This window comes from Microtus pennsylvanicus, chromosome 6 (assembly GCF_037038515.1).
Source record: "Microtus pennsylvanicus isolate mMicPen1 chromosome 6, mMicPen1.hap1, whole genome shotgun sequence".
NCBI classification, from domain to species: domain Eukaryota; kingdom Metazoa; phylum Chordata; class Mammalia; order Rodentia; family Cricetidae; genus Microtus; species Microtus pennsylvanicus.
The window spans coordinates 105,010,764-105,033,506 of record NC_134584.1 but is presented as its reverse complement, the minus strand read 5'-3'; the positions used below and the strand labels follow the sequence as shown (position 1 = coordinate 105,033,506).

Genomic DNA, 22,743 nt, shown 5'->3' with positions numbered 1-22,743 from the left:
ATTTTCTAGGTTCCTTAAATATGCCTTCATCCACAGACAACATGAGGCAGTCTAGAGAATTCAGCACACACATTCTTAGGAGGTGGGAAGGTGAGTTTTGGTTATTTGGTGGGTTATGGGTGTTTGTCATCATTTAAAGTGAATGTAGGAATATAAGATAAAAAGACAACTATTAACCTTAAATATTTTGCATTGGTATGGACTTTGGTACATTGATATAAATTTAAAGTTGTTTTTTATTATATTGTATTATGTTTCTAATCTTGTTTAAGGTATTGTGCTTATGAAGCTCATTAAAATATAATCTATAATTAAGAAATGTGGGCTAGTAATTATTCATCTATGGTAGTCAAAGTTGTAGTCATATTAGGTATGTTTTCAAAGTTATGTAGATATATTTATATAGACAATCTTCAAACATTTTAAGATCTAAAGAATAGGGCATCTAATATGTTTAATAACATGAGGTTTTCATGACAGTGAGACACGTCTACTCCTAGCAGCACCAATATTTTCAGAGAAGATGATAGGCATGGAAGGATCTCTATATGGAATTGACTCTTACATCATGGCAATGTTAGTCACTGGACTGAGAAACAGTATGCTGTGCAAATAAAACAAGCAGGACACAAGAGGAAAAGACTGTTGAACTTTGCCAAAACCAAGAGGGACAGTACTTCAAAAATTTCTTCTTTACAGAAGAGTCTGTCTGATATTCTGGGCATGTAGGCCAAAAATTGATGCCCTGGCATTGCAGAAGAACCTTGGGTGATTGTCACAGCAGCCAGATGTCTCCATTGTTTTTAGTTTTGGAATTTGCTTGCAGTGCACTTTTGGTTTACTTAGGTAATACTATATTCTCTGGGGTATTTGATAAAGTTGAAGACTAGACTATTATAGTTTTCTTTATTTATAACAGAAGATAAATTAGGTACAAAACTTTGAACTCTCTAAGACAGGATAAATAATGGATTTCTTTGAATTTGCCAAATACAAATGGACCAAGCATTATGGATGTAATCCTTCCTTGTTATTGTTGTATATAACATGGCATTACTATGTTAAAGTTAAAACATTTCATTTTACTTAGAGGAAAAGGGGAAATGTAGAATATTATTTTTAAAAACTTTTATTTAAAAGTTTGTTATCATATTACATACTAACCACAGTTCTCCTGCCCTCCTCTCCTCCTGCTGTCCCCACCTTCCCCCACCTAACACCCCATTCACTCCTCAGAAAGGGTAAGGCCTCCCATAGGGAGTCAATGCTGAGCAAGGTATTACTCCATAGGGAATGGGCTCCAAAAACCCAGTTCATGTACTGGGAATAAATAAATCCTGGTCCCGCAGCCAGTGGCCTGCCCAAACCACTGAACTGTCACCCACATTCTGAGGGCCTAGTTAATTCCTATGCAAGTTCCTCAGCACACAGTCCAGAGTCAGTGAGCACCCACTAGCTTGGGTCACCTGTCTCTGTGGGTTTCCCCACCATAATCTTGATCTCTTGCTCATAAAATCCCTCCTCCCCCTCTTAAACTGGACTCCAGGGGCTCGGTCCAGTGCTTAGCTGTGGATCTCTGCATCTACTTCCATCAGTTACTGGATGAAGGTTTTATGGTGACAATTAGGGTGGTCATCAATCTGATTACAGCAGAAAGCCAGTTTATGCACCCTCTCCACTATTTCTAGGAGTTTTAGCTAGGGTCATTGACACAAAATTAATAAATTCTCAGAAACAGAAATTGGAGTTCAACATGAAGGTTGGAAAATCAAAACAGCCAGCCACTGGCTCTTACCTCTACCTCAGTTTGAAATGGCAATCCTAAACCTAAACGTGGTGGTGCACGCCTTTAATCCCAGCACTCGAGAGGCAGAGGCAGGCGGATCTCTGTGAGTTCGAGGCCAGCCTGGTCTACAAGAGCTAGTTCCAGGACAGGAACCAAAAAGCTATGGAGAAACCCTGTCTCGAAAATAAAAAAAAAGAAAAGAAAAGAAAAGAAAAGAAAAAGAAATGGCAATCCTGCCTCTCAGGATCTCAGAATGGGATTAAAGGTATACACTGCCAGGTTTTTAAGGCAACTAGTGTGGCTACTGGGATTAAAGGTGTGTGTTATCACTGGCTGGTCTGTAAGGTTGACCAGTGGGGCTGTTTTACTTATTAAATAAAAGGCAAGCTCTACTTATTAAAATATAAATGAAATGCCACTACAGTTCATCCTTGTCGATTCCTGGGAGTTTCCATAGCACCAAATTTGCCCCTAACTCTATAATGCCCCCCCCTCTATCAAGATATCTCTTTCCTTGGCCTCCTTCTCAAAGGTTCCCCAACTCAAGCACCCCATTCCCTCATGTTCTCTTCTGTCCCCTTCACTTCTCCTTCTCCTACTCCATTTGCTCAGGAGATCTTATCTATTTCCCCTTCCCAGGGGCATCCATGCATGTCTCTCTTAGGGTTCTCCTTGGTACCTAGCTTCTCAGGGGTTGTGGATTGTACCCTGGTTATCCCTTTCTTTGCATCTAATATCCACTTATGAGTGATTACATACTGTGTTTGTCTTTCTGGGTCTGGGTTACCTCAGTCATGATAGTCTTTTTCTAGTTCCATTCACTTAGGTGCAAATTTCAAGATGAGAGACTTACAGTATATGATACTTGAGTCTGGGTTCTTCTTCTCTCTATGTCTACACTAACCCTTGTTCACAGACCTCTCCCACGCTGGCAAAGATCGCTTGGCATAGTCTGAATCTGGGAGCCGTTGATATCTTCTCACTATAAAACCAAGAGATAACTCCCTACAGGTACTGACCTCTGACCCAGGAGATTGGCAAAGTTGTTCTGTTAGAAGCCTTAGTCACGTGTCTGAAAATGCACAACAGACTGCACATCATGGACAGAAAACTTCTATTAGGTTGGGATGAAGGAAGCCCTTCATTATGACCTAGAGTTCAGAGTACATTCTCACCCCAGGGCCTGAAAGTTCTCTGGACCCTAGAACTTCCATGGCTGGATAGGAGGTCCCATCTCTTACACCACTCCATGGCTCAGGGAGGGGCTTCAGGGGGTGTAAAGTACAGTGGTCCTACAGGTGGCTTGCAAAGGGGATTCCCAGGAAGCTGTGGACACCAACTTTAGTGTTTTTTACCTTGGCGAGGCTTCCTCTAACCTGGCCTGTGTGTGTGTTCCTGATGGGGCTGCCTGAGTCCAGACCTGTGGGTGAAGAGATGCCAACAGGGTTAGTACTGTCCACTCTTCTGCCACCAGACTGTTGTTTCATAGCTCATTTTCACTAGGGTACTTGGGAAACAGAATCTGGGGTGTCTGGGTTCAGCTGTGAGATGCAGGGCTAGGGTTCTCTCTATTGCCCCAGTGGCCTGGAACATAGCCCATGCTCTTTCTGCATGGTGGCTGTTCATGTGTCTGTCTAATAAGGAGACATCCTCAGAGCCACTTGGCAGCATGGATGTATTATTTTCATTATCATCCAGAGTTCTGTAGCAGCTACACACACGCACAGAGGAAAGAAATGTCCCTCTCTTTCCCCTAATCTGCAGGTCCAGTGCTGCTCAGACCTCCTTATCCTGGATGGCTTTTTTGGTAAGGACATCTCTCGTTCTCTGGGTGTTTCAGGGGTCATTGTGTGGGCTTTGGTGAGGGCACTGGGAGACACACAGTTCCCTCATTCTTGTCTACCATCTTTATAAACTCCTCCCTCCATGGTACCTTCCCACAAGGTCAGCCTCTAGTCTGAGAAACTGGGCCCACCTAGTCTGTTGGCCAAGCACCTCTCTCCTGCATAAACCTTAGGTGTTTATGAACATATCAAGTCCAGCTTCTCACAAAAGTGGACAATAGAAATTTGGGAAGGAAATAGATGAGATTTCCTCTACTAGGATAATCTGTCCAGAGTTTTCCGTAGCTGGTGTGCTCAGTAACTGATGTCAGAGAGGTCTAGGAGCTGAGCTCTGGCAGCCCGTGTGGCTCAGATTCCTTTGTAGACCCTGTATTTTTCAGTCCACAGAACTTTACATATATTTCTGTATGTATATTACCAAGTTGACAATTGTTTCTATTTTTGAGATACGGGTTTTGCTATGTTGTCCAAGTCAGTATGGAACTCCCAGACTGATTCAATAGTCCTGTCTCAGTTTCTGAATAGCTGGAGCCACAGATACGTATCACAAGACCTGCTGGCGGTTAGTGATCTATTTGGAACAGCAGCCGGAATTTGTGAAGACCATGGGACTTTGGGGGTCACATCCGTATTCCACATTGTTACAAGAACTTTTATTGAGTGAATCTACCAGAAGAACAGCAGTGTCTTGTCAAGGAGTGACATGCAGAGGTCTTGTCATACGGATTGGTAAAAGGGGTGGCTGTTTATGTTAGGAATGATTATGTGAGTGTTAGGGTCAAAAGGCTGTCCAAACCTTAGAGAGAGCCCACATGTCTATGAAGTCCACACGCCTTTCTTCACACAGAGTACTACAACTCTTTGTGGCCCTCCTGAGCCCCCTTTAGCTCCTGGATCTTCTGGGGCAGAGTTTGGGTCCAGAACTGCAGCCTTCTGGCCTTCAGGGCTCGGCCCACAGCAGGCCGGATGTCCAGCTGCAGGTACTGCTCATCATCATCCATCATGGGCCAGTAGGGTAGACCCTCACTATTGGGGTTCCTGTGGATATGCCAGCCAGGGGGGAAGGGTGAGGTCACTCTGATACAAAGTCTGACCCCTTGATTTGAGTCAGGGCAGTGGAACAATTAGGTCAGTGGTGAAGGGGCTGATGGGACAGGGACTGATGGGACACACACACAGAGGTACACACACACAGGTAGGTACACACACACAGGTAGGTACACACACAGAGATGCACACACACAGGCACACACATAGGTATACACACAGGTACACTTGTAGGGATACAAGTGCCACACTCTGGTTTCTGCTTCAGATGGGAGACAAATACCTGACCTGTTTTATGTCTCCGAGAGGTAAGATCTAAAGAACAGTCCCATAGCACTATGGTCCATGAGCCAGGTCACTGTGAGATGACCAGTAACTGACACCCACAAAGTGTCTTTGTAAGTGTGTAAGTGGGTAGAGAAGACTCCATCATGTGATGAAATATCTATGCATAATAAGAAGGCCTCCATCCAAAAAGGAGCCCTAGAAAGGTTGAGAGAGAGGTGTGTTCTCACCCATGTCTTGCAAAGTTGGCCCAGTACTTCATCATCCTCCTGTTCAGTAGCTCTTCCTCCTCAGTGAAGTCAACTGGAGTCATGAGGAAGACCAAGTCAGGCCACCCCATAGAACTGCCAACTCATGCTTCAGAGTCACGATTCCAACTGTTGTCTGACCCCAAACTATTGGTTTTGTTACCTCCCTTCATCACTATTTACAGTATCCATGATCCATGGAAGCCTCTAATTGAATTCTTGACCTGATTGATGTGCTGTCTTCCCCATTACAGGCTAGCCTGGAATGGGTCCAGTTTTTAAACCATATCTATCTATCTATCTATCTATCTATCTATCTATCTATCTATCTACCTACATATATCTATATAACTATATATATATATCTACAGGTTTCTTCAAATGGACTGAGAGTTCAGGAGTCCCCCAGAGAGCCATCTGAGACCTCATTCAACTCATGGAAAATAAGGAAGACTCACTTTTCACACCCCAGAAGAAGGACCCAAAGACAAAAAGAATCTCATCACCATGGTCAGCCTTTACATGGGGTGGTTTGATATCCTTGAAAAAGCTGGGCCGATGCTGGAACTCATAGAAGTAGACAGGAGCGTGGGAACCTGCGTGAGAGGACCTGGGGTGATGTTCATGGCAGCACTTTGCCTAGAACTGTTCTCACACACATTTGGTGACAAGACAGCTTGGTTTCAAGTTATCTGGACTTACAACAGTTGAGTGGGGAGCTCCAGCATTGAGCATTGGCTGTGGAAATCCCCCTGTTAAATAATGACTCTGCCCTCCACAGCTGAGTAGGTTGGTCAAGTCACAGAGTATCACTTAGTCACTTCCTCCTCTGTAACTGGATAAGATGTCATTCTCTCACACTCAATATAAGGATTTACTCAATAAAGACTCTCAGTTTTGAACCAACCAACAGGGAGCCTGCGTTGGTCTAAGCTAGGTCCTTTGCATGTATGTCATAGTGGCATAGCTTGGTGTTTTTGTGGAACTCCTAACAGAGGGAGTGGGAACTGTCTGTGACTCTGTTGCCTGCTTTTGGGACCCTTTTACTCCTACTGGGTTGCCTCATTCAGCCTTAATATGAGGGGAGGTACCTGGTCTTATTGCAACATGAAATGCTATGTTTGGCTGATATCCTTGGGAGGCCAGCCCTTTTCTGAAGGGAAACAGAGGAGGGGTGGATGGGGAGGCAGGAGGGACAGAGAGACTGGGAGGAGAAGAGCGAGTGGAAACTGTGGTTGGGATGTAATATATGAGAGAATAATTAATAATAATAATAAATTAATAAAAAGGACTCTTGGCTGTCTGGAACCAGAGCTCTTATTCAGACACAGGCCAAGCCTGGACCCTACAGAGCTAACCTGGGAACCACTGTCTGAGCTTCTTCCCTTGATCTTGTCATAGATGTACTCACGCTGAAAATGTGCTACTTGGAGTGCAGGGACCACAAATGTGACGTCTCCCATCATCTCTGCATACTGTATTTGGAGGGTCTGTGGGTCCTCCGTGTCCCCCATGTACTCTTCCATTGTCAGTTCACTACACTTGGGAGGCAGCATCTGTACCACAGGAATCAAGAAGAATGGGGGGACACAGGCACTAAGATGTGTAGGCAGTAGGCTCAGTGGGGAAATGCAAAAGAGGTGCGGTATGGGGAAAGCTTGGAGTGACCTCAGATAGACAGGTACACACAGACATGCACACACAAGTATACACACAGATACACACACACAGAGTTACACAAACAGGAACACATAAAAACATGCACACACAGGTACACACAAATACACAGGTACACACAGACATGCATACACACAGGTACACACAGACAGGTACACACACGTACACACACAGATGCACACACACAGGCATACACAGAGGAACACACACAGGTAGGTCACGCGTGCATGTGCACACACACATACACACTTATTTCTGGAGATGCTCCTTATGAAAGTTAGTCAGGGGTCCTTGCAGTGGTGGCAGTGGCCCGAGTCTCACCATCTGTGGTGTTGTGCTCTTCAGAACAGCAGGCAGGGTTTGTCTGGTTATTCCCTTCATTTTCTGAGCAGAGCCCATGAACTGGGATATGGAGAATGGTTTTAAGTATGCCATGACATGGATATGGATCAACGAATCTCTGAGTTCCCACTGCCCACCATATGAGTCCCCAGGCATCCAGGAGGTTAGAACTGAGCCTCACCATAGGGAGAAGCCAACCATACTCATCATTGTTGACACCAATGATGCTGGGGACAGGGTGAAAATCAGCAGAGGCCAAGAGCTCCTCAGGGTGCCTGGGGAAGAACTCTCCATCCACCACTGCGGGGATGACCTTGAAGACCTGAAGGGCATTAAAATCAATGCTGAAGGTCAATGAAATACATATGCTGATGACCACTGAGTAACCTCCACGCCTTCTCCACTTGCTGATTTGTCTCGGGATGGTTATTCTCCACCCCTCTCCATCTCACCCCTGAGGAGACCTTGCACTTGGAACAGCCGATGCTGGTATTGATTTTGCCCAGGACTCAAAGGATACTAAGCCATGGAGCTTAGGTAATTTGCTCATACTAATGAGGACTACCTGTAACACACCTTGCAACCTGCCATCTTCCCAGCCGCACCTTGTTAATAGCCAGAATCTCTGCTTCACTCTTGCCCCGTAGGCAGCGCACTAGGGTCTCTGTGTCCACAGCTGCGCAATCAGATAGATTGGCCACAATCTGGAAAGGGAGGAGGATGAGGCTGCCTGGATGCCTTGTCTTCCAGGCAGAGGAGTTTTCCCAGGCCCGGGAGTGTGCCATTGGCTCTAAATATTATACCATGCGGTGTAATGTGTGTGTACTGGAGTCAGAACAAAATTGTTCTCATTTTCCTCTTGGTCAGCAGTGGCAGTTCTCCGTTCCTCCCTCTCTCCTTCCCTCCCTCCCTCCCTCCCTCCCTCCCTCCCTCCCTCCCTTATCCTTCCCTTTTTCCTTTTCCCACCTTCCATCTAGTTTGAGAAATACTCTCTGGTTCTGCTGCAGCCTACACCGGTCTAGCTAGTCTGTAACCTTCCAGAGATTAACCTGTCCCTGTTTCCCATCTCACTATAGGAACACCTAGATTAGAGACAAGAAAAACCACGCCCAGATATATGTGTGTTCTGGGGAATTGACCTCAGATCCTCATACTTGCACAGAAAGCTCTCCTGCCTCTTGTACCATCCCCCAAGCCCACACATACTTGCTTTTGCCAATAATGGAAGGTTCTAGGTACAGCTTTGGTGAACATACAACATACACACCTTGTATAAGAACTGTGGGGGTGGGGTAGGGGTGAGGGATCTAAACCTTGAGCCTTTCAGAAGGTACTGAAGGGAAGTTACTTCCCGTGGTCCTCATTTTTCCTGCTGATGGCAGCAGCAGAGTCCTAGAGAGTGAGCGCTAAGACAGCAGGCCAGGGCTGGAGGAATAGAGTGCACTCACTCCATAAACCACCTCAGAGGAGCTGGAGATGAGGCCAGGCAACACGGCTACTCCACTCTCCATGATGGCTCTGTGGAAGAGTCCTTTGGACATGGGGGACAGAACATGTGAAGACACACTTGCACCACCTGCTTACTCGCCAAAGATGGTGACAAGGTCAGGGTTGCCTCCAAAGTGGGCGATGTTCTGCTGGACCCAGCGCAGGGCGGCCACTTGGTCCAGGTAACCCCAGTTGCCTCTGGCGTGCTGGTCTCCAGTGCTGAGAAGTGGAAGGATAGGGATCAAAGGTCTGTCCAGGTTCTTCTCAGCTACCATTGCCCAGCCCAGCCCATGCTTACCTGAAGAAGCCCAGGACACCCAGGCGGTACTGGATAGTGACCACCGCCACATCCTCAGTGGCTGCCAGTATGGACCCATCAATCATAGAAGCCATGCCTATAACCAGAGCACCACCATGGATCCACACCATCACCTGGAGGGGTCAAGAGAGATGTCAGGAGGCTTCTATTGGGGACAAGGTCAAGAGGGACTGCCTGCCAGATTATTGTCTTCTTTCTATCTGTGCAGCTAAACACACACAGGACTCCTCAGCATCTAAGACCCAGGCCACAGGTGAGGAACACAGTCTCATCAGCGTATTTCCAAGCCCCACTGTTACACCAAGAATCTCAGTTTGGATTAATGGATTTAAGTCCAGAGTGATGTCACTATCACTCCCAGACTCCTCAAAAATGTGGAGAAGGGTGTCTCTGTAACAGTTTTCCTGATTATCAATCAAAAGCATCACCAAATCTCATTGGCACAACCAATATCCCAAAGTTGGAATTTGGCTTATCTCAATGCTCATCCTTGGATTCCTGCCTGGGCTCTAAGGCTCAAGTTTGTTGAGAATGTCCTGAGTGAGTCCATGGAGCACAACCCCTGACCTCTCAGAGTTCCAGTGCTCAGTGTCCTATATCCAGGGGTTAGCTGCCCACCATGACTGAGAAGGCTCTCGTGGACACATTAGGAAAAGACTTCTCATTAGGGTTTACACTGCAGTGGAACTCAGTTGATTTTATGCCTTCTAATCCTCCTGAGAGAGAAATCTCCACCTCCACCCAGTTGACCATGGCCCAACTCTCACAGGCAGGTTAGAGCCCTCACGGGCATGAGCTGGTGTGTAGATGTTGAGATACAGACAGTCCTCGGACATAGAGATGGGAGGCATGTAGTGTTTTATCATCTTCAAAACCCCTGAATTCATCATATCCTCATTTTGTGGACACCTGGTGACAATGACAGACAGTTATTACACGACATATCTGGTAGTTAAAATTGGGTTTTAGTATGGATTTTCTCTCCGACACTTTTGGCCCCTTCCTTCAAGATATTCCCCTAACGCACGAGTACGCTCTGAAGCCCTTTCCTACCAAGGTAAAGGCTACAGGCTCAATGAAATGAACCAGGTTTCACCCCACATCCAGAAACATAGGGTAGTTCGCATTCCCACGTAGTTTCCAGAGGAAGCTTTTAGACATTTTTTTAAACAATGGCACTTGGCCTATGGATTGTCCCAGTGAGTGCTGAGGATGGAGTGGCTAAGGACATCCCTGATGCCCTCCTGAGAGACTTACAGTACATGGCACTAGGCCCTGGGTTTTGGCTGGTTAATGTGTTTATATTGGCACTTGTCCCTAGATCTCTTCCATAGTGGCAGAGATCATTTGGCACAATCTGAATCTCGGAACCTTTTTTAAAGTCTCTTTCTCACTGAAAAACTGATAGACAACTCCCTACAGGAACTGGACTATGACCCAGGAGACTGGCAAAGTTGCTTTGTTAGAAGCCTTAGTCATGCATCTGAGAATGCACGGCAGACTGCACATCACATATAGAAAACTTCTGTTATGTCGGGATGAAGGAAGCCCCTCATTCTGGCCCAGAGCTCAGAGCACATCCTCACCCCAGAGGCTGAAAGTCCTCTGAACCCCAGAACTTACATGGCTGGATAGGAGGTCCCATCTCTCACACCACTCCATGGCTCAGGGGCTTCAGGGGGTGCAAAACGCAGTGGTCCTATAGGTGGCTTGGCAAAGGGGATTCCCAGGAAGCTGTGGACACCAACTTCGGTGTTTTTCGCCTTGACGAGGCTTCCCCTAACCTGGCCAGTGTGTGTGTTCCTGATGGGGCTGGCTGAGTCCTGGCCTGGGAGAGATGCCATCAGGGTTAGTGCTACTCAGGCAGCTGCCACCATACTGTTGTTTCCCCCTTCATCTTCTCTAGGGTCCATGGGGGAGGGAATCTGGGGTGCCTGGGATTATCTGTGAGATGTGGGGATAGGAGTTTCTTTATCGTCCCAATGGCCAGGAAATTAGTTCATGCTCCTTTTGAGTGGTGGCTGTGCAAGCGTGTGACCAACAAGGAGACATCCTCAGAGCCACACAGCAGCATGGATGTATTACTTTCATGATCATCCAGAGTTCTGTAGCAGCTACACACACGCACAGAGGAAGGAAATGTCCCCTTGGTTCTTTCCCCTAATCTGCAGGTCCAGTGCTGCTCAGACCTCCTTACACTGGATGGATTTTGTGGGTAAGGACATCTCTAGCCTCTGGGTGCTGCAGGGCTCATTGTGTGGGTTTTGGTGGGGGCACAGGGAGGTCCATAATTCCCACCCTTTTATCTGCCATCCCTTGTTGGTTCCTTCCTTCCTGTAAGACAAGCTGCCCACTCTGCAGATCTGGGCGGCCCTGACCCTGGTCCTCAGTGCTCACTGAAGGAGTCTCACCTTGTACATGCAGGAAGAGAAGCAGGAGCCCACAGGTCACAGCCTTCAACCAGCCAGGAAATCTTTCCAGTTTCATGGTCGGCTCCTAGTCTGAGTCCGTGTTGCTGTGTGTCACGGACAGAAAAGAGAATATGTGGGCCTTGCGCAGGCAGGATGGTGGACCTACAATAAAGTAACAGAAATTCAGCAGGGCGGGGCAAAGTTTGTTCTTGCTCTTTGGCCTCCATGAAAGAGATATCATGGCATCTAAAGCAATTCTGTGATACCAGGAGTCCTGTATGAAAACAAGTGAACTCAAACCGTGACGGATTAACATAAAGGATCATGAGCTAAATTTTCCCAGTGAAAGAATTATTTCCATCCTTCAAGTGTGGATTGTTGCTTACCTCATCCTCTTATGCAAATTTACCAAGTTACTCCAGTGAAAGGTAAATTTTATTGTATAGAGATCATTTGATGGCAAAGCTTTCCAATGGTAAGAGGGTTACATAGTGTCTAAAAACGCCTTGGTGAAGTGTTCTGTACATCAGAAGAAGTGCACACCTCACAGAGATGTGTATACAGCAGGAGCTCAGTAATGCCCTCAGGTGCCTGTGGAAGTACCAGGCACAGCTCCTCTGCCCAGCTGTAGAGGCCAGGCAAATAGTATTCTCATGGCTCTCCTGCCTCCTGGTGGTCAGAGAGGGCACTGCAAGAATCATCACTTGGATTATGATGTTCTATTGGTTTAAAACAACAAATCGAGAAATAAAAACAACAAATGAAAGAAGGAATGGTACCAGCGTTCCCAGGTCAGGGAGTAATTGCACACCGCTTTAATCTCAAGCCCCTAGACAAGAGGACTGTGTTTTGGACATGAAATGAATTTCAGGACAATCAGTCCAACATATTGAAACTCCCTTTCAAAACAAATACACAATATAAGGCATTCCTATCAGCCCCTTTGCTTGTTACTGTGCTCATTTTGGGAGGGTACAGGGGAGGCAGCACAGGCTGGGGTGGAAAGAACTTGAATTCTAACCCCACAGTAGATTTGGAGCTGTAAAACAGTGAACACCTGATCCCATTCTGTTAAACATCTTCACAGATGACACAAACATTTTCATAGATGTGCTGTGATCATGCAAGGGTGGGCCTCAGAGTCAGCAGAACCCTCGAGAGTAAAAACAAATCTCAGCAGACACAAAGGAACCAGCCCTACTCTTCTGGGCAGACACATACACACACACACACACACGTACACACACACACACACACGTACACACACATAGGTACACCCCTTGCAGATGCTCCACTAACAACACAACCCGGGAAACAAAAATTACACTCTCTTTTTACAGTGGATAATATTGGATCTAGGTCTTACACGTGTCAGGTAAGAACTGTACCACTGAACTATATTCCCAGATTATTGGAAGCTTTTTGTTCTTTGGTAAATTCATACACTAATAAAATATGTCATATTCAACCCTACACCACAACACCCTCAAGACACCCCAAAGTCCCACCATATTCTTCTTCTAATTTTGTTATTCCTTCCTCTTCTCCTCCTTCTCCTTTTTCTCCTTCTGCTGTTCTTCCTTTTCTTTTTCTCCCTTGTCTGCCTCCTTCTTCTTTTTCTCCTTTTCCTCCTTTAATAACCCATTCACTGAAATTAGACTTAATCATTTTTGTACTTATCATGTGGAGAGAAACTTTAACTAATGTTGCCTTCCCTGCTCAATAACTCAGGCAGGTTTATCTTGTGATTCCTGTCCTCAGACCTCTGAACAGAAAGGATTGCAAGCCTATGTCATCTGATCCGCTTTATTTTATTTTATTTTCTATGGTGTTGGGCATCACACCCAGGGTCTTTTAATACAGGGCAAGCTCTCTACAGCTGAGCTACATCCCTAACCTTAAAATTTCTGTAAATGTTCGACTCATGTGTCGCATGACTAGGGAATCTTGCTCTAGCTTGTAAATTCAAAACTTGAGTACATGTGATCACATGAAATCATGTGTTAGAATATCCATACAGCTTTATTAAAATGTAAACCTGAGATTGGAGGCTCATGCCTATCATTTAAACACCCAGGAAGCCAAGGCAGTGATATCATGAATTCAGGGTCCGCCTGGGCTGCACAGAGACCTTGTCCAAAAATGAAGAGCAAATAAACAAGTGAAACAATAGTTGGGTGAAAATAAACAGTTGCCCATCGTTAGGGTAAGTGGATAGAATGTGTTGTGTGCACAGCTGGATGGCATTCCACAATAGAAGGAAACAAAAACATGATGTGAACTGTCATAGCCAGTCACCCAACTTCCCACTTGTACTTCATTGGAAACAAGCCCCAATATAGCAATTTAAGTAATGTCTTGGTTACAGTGGATGACAGCAAAGGGGCATGAGGAAAGCCTTGGTGGGGGAGTGAGGGCTGTTCTGAACCGGATGTGGCGGCAGTCGCATGCCTTGTGAGTTTTCTCAGACCTACTAAGCCATTCATCTAAAAGAGATTAATTGCATTTAAACAGCCCACGGTAGTCTAAGGGAATAAGCCCTCACATCAGGCCCTCGTCCCGTAAAGACAACCCACAGCCAAGATAGTAAAAGTGAGATCACTATTAAATGTCTACAACAGATTCTGGCTCTGTGTTGGAAGTTTAGTGTGTATGTACAGAACTGGAAAGCAGAAACAACCTTGCAATAAGAACTTTAATAAATTCTCTACACACAGAATGGGAACAACCTGCACCGTCAGTCTCACTAAGAGGACAGTCTTCCTTGTCCCCTGTTCAAGTCAGCAGGACTTAATGTTGTCCTTGGAATTCCATTCTTTACACATTCTACCAGCAGAGGGCTCAAGATGTAATTCTTGAGACCTCTAGCAAGAGACCTGCATGACACCATAAAGCAAATCTGTGGACATGCGGTACCTGATTCTCAATCTATAAAACTATACATTTGATACCATTTGTAAGTTATCGAGATTATGACTTTTGGTTTTGTTTCTGAGCTGTGGGCCTTGCTATTTTGCCCTGGGCTTTTATAATCCTCCTGTCTCAGCCTCCAAACACCTGAGGCCACAGACACTAAGAGCCCAGCTTGTAGTTTATGATCTATTGGGAGCAGCTTTGTGAAATTATGAAGGCAATAGGGATTTGGGAAATCAGATTTTCTGTTGGCGGATGAGAAATAGAAAACATGAACTTGCTGAGAAAGGACAGGGGATTTCCTGTTGTCAATTGTGCCCAGAGCTTCTGCTTCATTTGAAGAGGTTCTAAGGCTTGGAAAAGAGGAGAGAGGGGATGTGAAAAGATGGTGAGAGGAAGGAAAGCAGGGAGGGAAGGAGGGAAGGAGGGAAGAGGAGCGAGCCTAATCACAGTGAAGTGTTAAGATGGGGGAACATTGGGGTTCACACATCCATATGGTTATGAGAGCATTTACTGAGTCTAATAAAATGTGTCCAGAGGATAAGGAATAACGCCCAGAGGGATTGTCTTCCTGACTGAAAAGGCAAAAGCTGAGGTTAGAAATGCTTATGTGAGCATTGAAACAAATAAGTTAAATAAATGGAATTTGTAACCTCAGGATGACCCCATCCATCTTTCCCGCCACAGGGCATTAAAGCTCTGTGTGCTTCTCCTGAGTCCTCTTTAGCTCCTGGATCTTCTGGGGCAGAGTCTTCGTCCAGAACTGCAGCTTCCTGGCCTTCAGGGCTCGGCCCACAGCAGGATAGATGTCCAGCTTCAGGTACTGCTCATCATAACCCAACTCAGGCCAGTAGGGTAGACCCTCGCTGTTGGGGTTCCTGTGGGTATGTCACCAACAGGGAAAGGTGAGGTCCCTCTCATCCAAGACCTGATGCCTCGATTTGGGCCAGAGCAGTAGATGAGTAGGCCAGGGGTCTGAGGGCACAGGAGGACTGGTGTGCTGATGTAGAACACAAGTGTCACCCACCAGTGTCTGTCTGGTCAACCTGAAGCAAGGGAAGCTCTCTAGCTTTATGTCTCCCTCTCAGAGGGAAAATCAAAAGAACAGTACCACAATGGTGTGACTCACCAACAACAAGGTCTCTGTGGGATGAGCAGTAACTAAACGCTAGAAGGTGTCTGCCTAAGTGTGCCCTGGGGAGAAAACTACTGTGAAATCAAGGACCCATGCATAATAATGAACACACCCATATGGAAGCCTTGGATGGAGACCCAGCCAAAAAGAGGTTGAGACAGGGGTGCATTCTCACCCATGTCTTGCAAAGTTGGCCCAGTACTTCATCATCCTCCTGTTCAGCAACTTCTCCTCCTCAGTGAGGTCAACTGCAGACAAAAGGAGACAAGGGTCAAAGTTCTCGCTACCTCATGCATCTGCCAACTCAGGCTCTACAATAGCAACCATAGCCTGACCCTTACCCTGGCCTGGTGTATGCTCTCTTTCCTCAGCACTCAGAACCCAGGGTCTTTTTATGCCTCTGCTTGAATTCTCTCAGGTTCACTCCTTCACTCCTACCCCAGTGTGCTCTCATTCCTTCTAGCAAAGCTAGACTAGGAAAGGTTCATATTCTAAACCTGGTAGAGGTTTTGTTGGTTGGTTTGTTTGTTTGCTTGGTAATTTTTTTTGTCTTATTCTTTTTTTTTCAGCTCAGAAATGGTGAACACTTGATCCTGTTCTCTTTGAGATTCTTGGTTTCTTCAACTAGACTGAGAGCTCAGCCTTCCCTGAGGACCTCATCAGGGACTCCATTCAGCTCAAGGAAAACAAGGAAGACTCACGTTTCAAGCCCCAGAGGTTGGAGCCAAAGACAAAGGCACCGTGATCACCGTGGTCGGCCCTCACATGGGATGGCCTGAGGTGCTTATGCTTGGTGAAGCTGGGCTGGTGCTGGAACTGATAGAAGTAGACAGGAGCATGGGACCCTGGGAGTGAGGACAAATATTGATATAACAATTTCTCACATGGAGCATTCCCACTTAACCTTCACTGAAAAGAAACCTTGTTCTAAAGTTATCTGGAATCACAGTAGAGTGGTGAGCTCCAGACTGGAGCACTGAGTACGGGAATCATTTTGTTAAACAGTGGCCCTGGCATTGCCACGTGAGTAGTTTTGACAAGACCCAAAGTGTAACTAAAATGTTTCTTCCTCTGGACCTGGATACCATGCCGTTCATTTACTCCAGACATAAGGATTTGCTGAGGTGTGCCTCACTGTCTTCAGGTACCTGATGTTAGAGACCTGATGATGACATGGGTCAGGCCTGGACACTACAGAGTCCATCTGGGACCCACAGCTCTGAGCTTCTCCTGTCCTAGGGATTGTTACAGATGTACTCACGCTGAAAATGAGCTACTTGGAGTGCAGGGATCACAAACATGAAGTCCGCCATCATGTTTCTGAACTGTGCTTGCAAGGTCTGGACATCCTCCACATCCCCCATGTACTCTTCCATCAACAGGTCACTACATTCAGGAGGCAGCATCTACACCAGGAGGAATCAGGAAGGGAGATGTAAGGCAAGTCCTTGGATAGATGGGCAGCAGCCTCCTAGTAAGGAATGTGGTCAAGGATGAGACAGGGTAGAGGCAGAAAAGTACAAGCATTGGGTGAGCCCACACAGAAACACACACATGCGTTAGCCTTTATTCCTGGTGTGACATCGGAGAAGAATACATGGGAACCCTCTCTATCAGGACAGGAACCAAGGTTTCTCACCATATGTGCTGCTGTGTTCTTCAAAATACCCGGCAGGGTCTGTCTGGTTATGTTCTTTATGACATGATCAAAGCCCATGTACTAGAAGGTAGACGAGAGTCTTAAGTATAGGATGGGTTGTATATAGATCAAAGATCTGAGTTCCCACCACCCACCATCTGAGCGTAAGTTCCCAGGAGCTTATAACAAGGTCTCACCAAGGGGATTCCCCAGCCAAATTCATCACTGTCGACACCAATGATGCTGGGGACAGGGCGAAAATCCCCAGAGGCCAACAGCTCCCGAGGGTGCCTAGGTAGGAACGTCCCATCCACCACACCAGGGGTCATAGTGAAGACCTATGGGGCATTAAGGGTCATTGCTGAAGATAAACCACATAAATAATCAATATTCTGATGCCCACTGAATGCCCACACCATTTTCCCATTTCCTATAGCATCTCAGGATCTCAGTGTTAACTCCAGAAGAAACTGGACATCAAAATTAGCCTGTCTTTCATTTTGCACAGAGTACTAAAACAACACCAAACCAAGCAGACTAGTTTTAACTAGTTCCAGTAGTAAGTACTGACAATCCTAAATCCTGGAGACCAGATTCTCCAAGCCACACAATTTTCCCAACCTGGTTGATAGCCAGAATCTCTTCTTCACTCTTGTCTCGGAGGCAGAGCACCATGGCCTCTGGGTCCCTCGCTTTACATCCAGATAGGTTGGCCACTTTCTGCAAACGGAACAGGTGATGGTTAGCTCATTCCTTCCACTAGGGGGCAGAGTTTCCTTGTTCCAGTAGATGGCATTGCCCCTAAATACCACATCCTGCTGTTTGCTGTTTGCTGTGTGTGAAAGTGGAATCGTTCACGTTTTCTGTGGTTCAGAGGTGACAGCGGGGACAGGGACTGTGCTACCTGCATATTTGTTCTGTCGTTGCTTTGTTTCTGTGTGTGGAAAATAGATATGGTGTGCCATATTTTGCCTGTGAAGTTCAGAGAACACCCTCAAGTGTCACTTGTCACCTTACACCTTGTTTGCATTGGTCTACACAAGCTTAGCTGGACTATGTCTATTCAAGGATTCTAATGTCTCTTTTCCCATCTCTGCATAGGAGCACTGGAGTAACTGTCACATAGTACCACCTCTAGCCTTGTGTGGGCTCCGGGTGTTTGAACCTGGGGACTCACACTGGCACAACAAGTATTTATAACAGCTGACCCTTTCCCTCAATCTATGTGTACCAGTTGGATACCTTTTTAAATCAGCTTGACATAAGCCACGGTCATTGGGAAAAAGGAACTTCAACAGAGCAATTGTCTCTATCAGATTGGTCCATACATAAGTCTGGGCATTTTCCTGGTAAATGACTGATACAGAAGAGCCCATCACATTGAAGGCAGTGCCACACATGGGCAGGTGTCCTGGGCTGTATAGGAAAGCAAACTGAGGAAGTCATGGGTATCCAGCAAGTACGCAGTGTTCCTCACTGGTCTCTACTTCAGTTCTGGTTTCCAGGGACCTGCCTGAGAGCCCACTCTATCTTCCCTTCAAGTTGGACTATAAACTATAAAAATTTAGTAAGCTAAAATTAACTTCTTTTCTCCCAAAGTAGCTTTTGATTATGGTCTCTGTAACAGTAATAATAAAAAGCAAACTAGGAAATCATACAAATGAGTTTTGTCAATGGTAGAAGCCACTGGACACAGCTTTTCTGTTGTGTATCTTATTCAGCGCACATAAAGCAGAGGGGGGTGGATTGTAAATTTTATGCCTCTCAGAAATTAATAGAAAGAATCTATTTCCTATGATCATTGTTTTCCTCACTTAAGAGATTAACGGAGTACCAGAGGCGCAGACTAAGGCACCAAAATAGGAACTGGTATTGATGAGGACACTCACTGTGTAAACCACCTCGGGTGTGTCAGAGATAAGGTCAGGCAGCAGGGCCACTCCACTCTGCATGATGGCTCTGTGGAAGAGTCCTTTGGACATTGGGGACACAACAAGTGAAGACACACTTGTTCCTCCTGCTGACCCACCAAAAATGGTGACCTGGCCAGGGTTGCCTCCAAAGTAGGCGATGTTCTGCTGGACCCAGCGTAGGGCAGCCACTTGGTCCAGGTAACCCCAATTGCCTGTGGCATGCTCATCTCCAGAGCTGAGAAGTGACAAGAACAGGAATCACAGATCTGTCCATATTCTACTCAGACCCCATTGTCCAGCCCAGTTCCAGGCTTACCTGAAGAAGCCAAGGATACCCAAGCGATACTGGATAGCAACCATTATTATATCCTCAGTAGCAGCCAGTATGGATCCATCAGTCATGGAAGCCATGCCCAGAACAAGTGCACCACCATGAATCCATACCATCACCTGGAGACATCAACACAAATCTCAGGAGGCACAACCAGCCTATGGTCAACTGGACTACATACTAGATTATCAATTGCTTTGCCTCTGTGAAGGTCAATTTACACACAGATCTCCTTAGGATTTTGGGACACGGTCCACAGATATGGTACTCTAGGTCTAGAAGCATATTACCATTCCCAATTCCCCATCAAGAAATCTTAGCTTGAATTAATGGCTTTACGTTACAAGTAATGAGATCATCACTCTCAAACTCATCAAAGTGGAGCAAACAGGAGTGTCTCCATGTGTGACTTTCCTGATTGCTAATCAGAAGGGACATCAGATCCCATTGGCAAAAAAGATAATCTGCAGCTAGGAATTTTGATGATGTCAATATGCAGCCCTTGAACACCCTCCTGAGTGGGTCTACCAGGTTCAAGTTGGTAGAAAAATTTCTGGTTTAATCAAAGACATAGAGCCTCTTATCTCTCAGAGCTCCATAGCTCTGAGTCCCACACCCAGGGGTAAGCAGCTCAGCATGGCTGGGATCACCTTCCTGACCCCAATAAGTTAAGACTACCTATCAGGGTATAAACTAGAGTACAATTCAGAATTACTTTTTCCCTTCCAATCCTCCAGAGAAAGAAACATCCTCCTCCCCAGCCGACAATACCCTGCCACTCACAGGCAGGTTAGATCCTTCACGGGCATGCGCTGGTGTGTAGATGTTGAGATACAGGCAGTCCTCAGACATAGAGATGGGATGCATGATCAGATTCATCTCCTCAGCGCCCTCTAGAGTCATTACATCAGTCTGCAGACACCTGGAGAACATGGCAAACAGTCCAAGACATATAATACCAAACCTAAAAATCATAGTCTGAATTTTCAGCTACTGCTTTCCATGATTTCCTGCTAACATCTGACCCCTCTCTGAAGTCCCTTCCTACCAAGGTAAAGGCCACCAGCCCTGTGGGAATGGGGATGGAGGAGTACTTTCAGAGAGGCCTCTGGTTGGGTAGTAGCGCCCTGAGGGCTAGAATATGGGGATTGCTGCCATGCTCTATGAGATGGTCACCTTCCTGTACTGACAATCATCCTTTCTGTGCTATTTAAATCCCGGTGTGGGGGTTGGTTTTGACTGTTGACTGACACAATGTGGAATCACCTGGGAAAAGAATCCTAATGAGGAATTTTCTAGATCAGCCGTTCTCAATTTGACTAATGCTATGAGACATTAATAGAGTTCCTCATTTTGTGACCAACCATACACTCTCTTGTTGCTACTTCATAAGCGTAATTTTGCTACTGTTATGAACAGTAATGTGAATATCTGTTATACAGGATATTTGATATGCAAACCCTTGTGAGGGTTGCAACCAACAGGATGAGAACCACTTGTCTAGATCCTGTTTGCCCGTGGGAAGACCCATTGCAAATTATCTGATTACATTGATTGACAGAGAAACACCTGCCCATTGTAGGCGGCACCAGTGCCTGGGAAGGGGCTTCAGAATTGTTTAGGAGTCAGGAGAGTGAACGAAGCATTAGCAGTCATGCATTGACATATAGGCTCAGTTTCTGATTAGCGATAGGACGTGATCGGTCCTCTTAAACTTCTGCCCTGTGTTTTCCACCTGTAACCGATTGTGACCTGGAATTGTGACCCGTAGTAAAATCTTCCCTCTCTGCATTGTTTATGTCAGGGTCCTCTATCACAGCAACACAAAACAAACTAAGATACTTGGGTGTTGGGGCTGTGCCTACACGGGAGCTATAGGGATGAATGGACAACACCATAGGGTAGTGAGACATTCTCCATCTCACTCCAGACTCTCACGGTACCTCCTTCTTCCACAGTGTCTCCAGTTAAAAGCATGTGTAATTGTTCGTTAGCCAATGGCACCTAGAAAACGGATGGTCACAGTGACCTTGAAGAATGGCCTTAGTCTCTGTTCCTCACTGCAGAACCTGCAGCTAAGTCCCTACAGGCATCAAGATCTGACCCAGGACCCTGGCACCATCGTTTATCTCTAATCCTTAGCACATTCCTCTGAAAACTGCATGGGAGACGCCCTTAGGACAGACAGAACACTGCTATAGAGCTGAGACAGAAGAAGCACAGCAGTGTGGTCTAGAGCTCAGACCTGAGGTCCCCTTGGGCCCCAAAACTTACATGGCTGGAAAGGAGGTCCCATCTCTCACACCACTCCATGGCTCAGGGGGCTCCGGGGGTGCAAAACGCAGTGGTCCAACAGGTGCCTTGGCAAAGGGAATCCCCAGGAAGGTATAGACACCAAGTTCACCGTCTTTCACATGGACGAGGCTTCCTCTCACCTGCCCTGTGTGTGTGTTCCTGATGGGGCTGGCTGAGTCCTGGCCTGTAGGGGAAGAGAAGCCATCAGTTGTCACCACACACCTCGTTGTCACAGAGTTACACCACGGGGTAGGTGACCTGGGTCCTCTCAGCTCAGCTGTGCGATGTGAAGACAAGGTCATCTGGATTACCTATGTTACTATTGCTGGGAAGCACGACTGTTGGCCCTCTGGGAAACTGACAGGTCACTTCTCTAGTCGTCAAGTGTCAGGCTGAGAGCCTCTTGGCATTATGAAGGAATTATTATCATTATCCACACTGCCACGTGGAGTTCCAGCCACAACCACACACGGAGGAGGGACATGTCTCTCCCGCTCTTCTGTCCCTGCTGGCTCCACAGTACATGATAACTTTACACATCTCTGATTGTTCCTGTGCCACAGGGCCCATCCTGTGAGCTTTGGTGGTGGCATTAAGGGGCGTACAAATCCACACTTTCATCTTCACCTCCACCAGCTCCTCCCTCCCTGGTGCCTTCCCTCCCAAAAGCTCAGCCTCCGACTCTGCAGAACTGGGCAGCTCTGACCCTGGTCCCTCTGCTCACCATGCACGTGGAGGAGGAGAAGCAGGAGCCCACAGGCCACAGCAAACAGCCAGCCAGGAAGTCTATCGAGTGGCATGGTTGAATCCCAGAGCTAACTCTGTGCTGCTACAAGATGACAGTCTCACGACAGCAGGAAGCAGAGAAGGTAGGACTTGCCCAGGCAGGAAATTTATTTATACCTTTTGATGTGCAGGTGCAAAGTTCTTATTGCAGTAGAACTGATAAGGCAGAAACCACTGGGAGCCCATCACCAGCAGGCGGGGCAAAGTCACTCTGCAGTTTCTCCTCCTTCTCTGGACTCTGAGAGAGACGGAGCATAGCATCTGAAGTCCTTCTGGAATCAGGA

At 46.4% G+C, this 22,743-nt stretch overlaps 2 protein-coding genes across 3 annotated transcripts; both read right to left on the bottom strand.

The window, feature by feature from the left end:
• Window positions 1-4,269: 4,269 nt before the first annotated feature.
• LOC142852360 (pyrethroid hydrolase Ces2e-like) lies at window positions 4,270-11,595 on the bottom strand. Its single transcript, XM_075977079.1, is given in 12 exon segments — window positions 4,270-4,668; window positions 5,193-5,265; window positions 5,669-5,806; window positions 6,622-6,766; window positions 7,209-7,289; window positions 7,411-7,551; window positions 7,835-7,933; window positions 8,678-8,936; window positions 9,016-9,149; window positions 9,804-9,945; window positions 10,660-10,864; window positions 11,448-11,595. Coding segments are annotated over 12 exon segments (1,680 nt in total). The 5' UTR covers window positions 11,524-11,595; the 3' UTR covers window positions 4,270-4,481.
• A 2,485-nt stretch (window positions 11,596-14,080) lies between these two features.
• On the bottom strand, window positions 14,081-22,541 carry LOC142852354 (liver carboxylesterase-like). Of its 2 annotated transcripts, XM_075977070.1 has the most exons (12): window positions 22,398-22,541; window positions 21,653-21,857; window positions 20,162-20,300; window positions 19,364-19,497; window positions 19,024-19,282; window positions 17,756-17,854; window positions 17,332-17,472; window positions 17,135-17,215; window positions 16,757-16,901; window positions 16,197-16,340; window positions 15,671-15,743; window positions 14,081-15,238 (listed from the first exon to the last, which is right to left on the bottom strand). In XM_075977070.1, exons 1-12 carry the CDS (start codon window positions 22,471-22,473, stop codon window positions 15,052-15,054), a joined length of 1,683 nt encoding a protein of 560 aa, XP_075833185.1. In that variant the 5' UTR covers window positions 22,474-22,541; the 3' UTR covers window positions 14,081-15,051. The 2 variants fall into 2 exon arrangements, with proteins under 2 accessions (XP_075833185.1, XP_075833186.1); XM_075977071.1 differs by lacking the exon at window positions 16,197-16,340.
• Window positions 22,542-22,743: the final 202 nt, after the last annotated feature.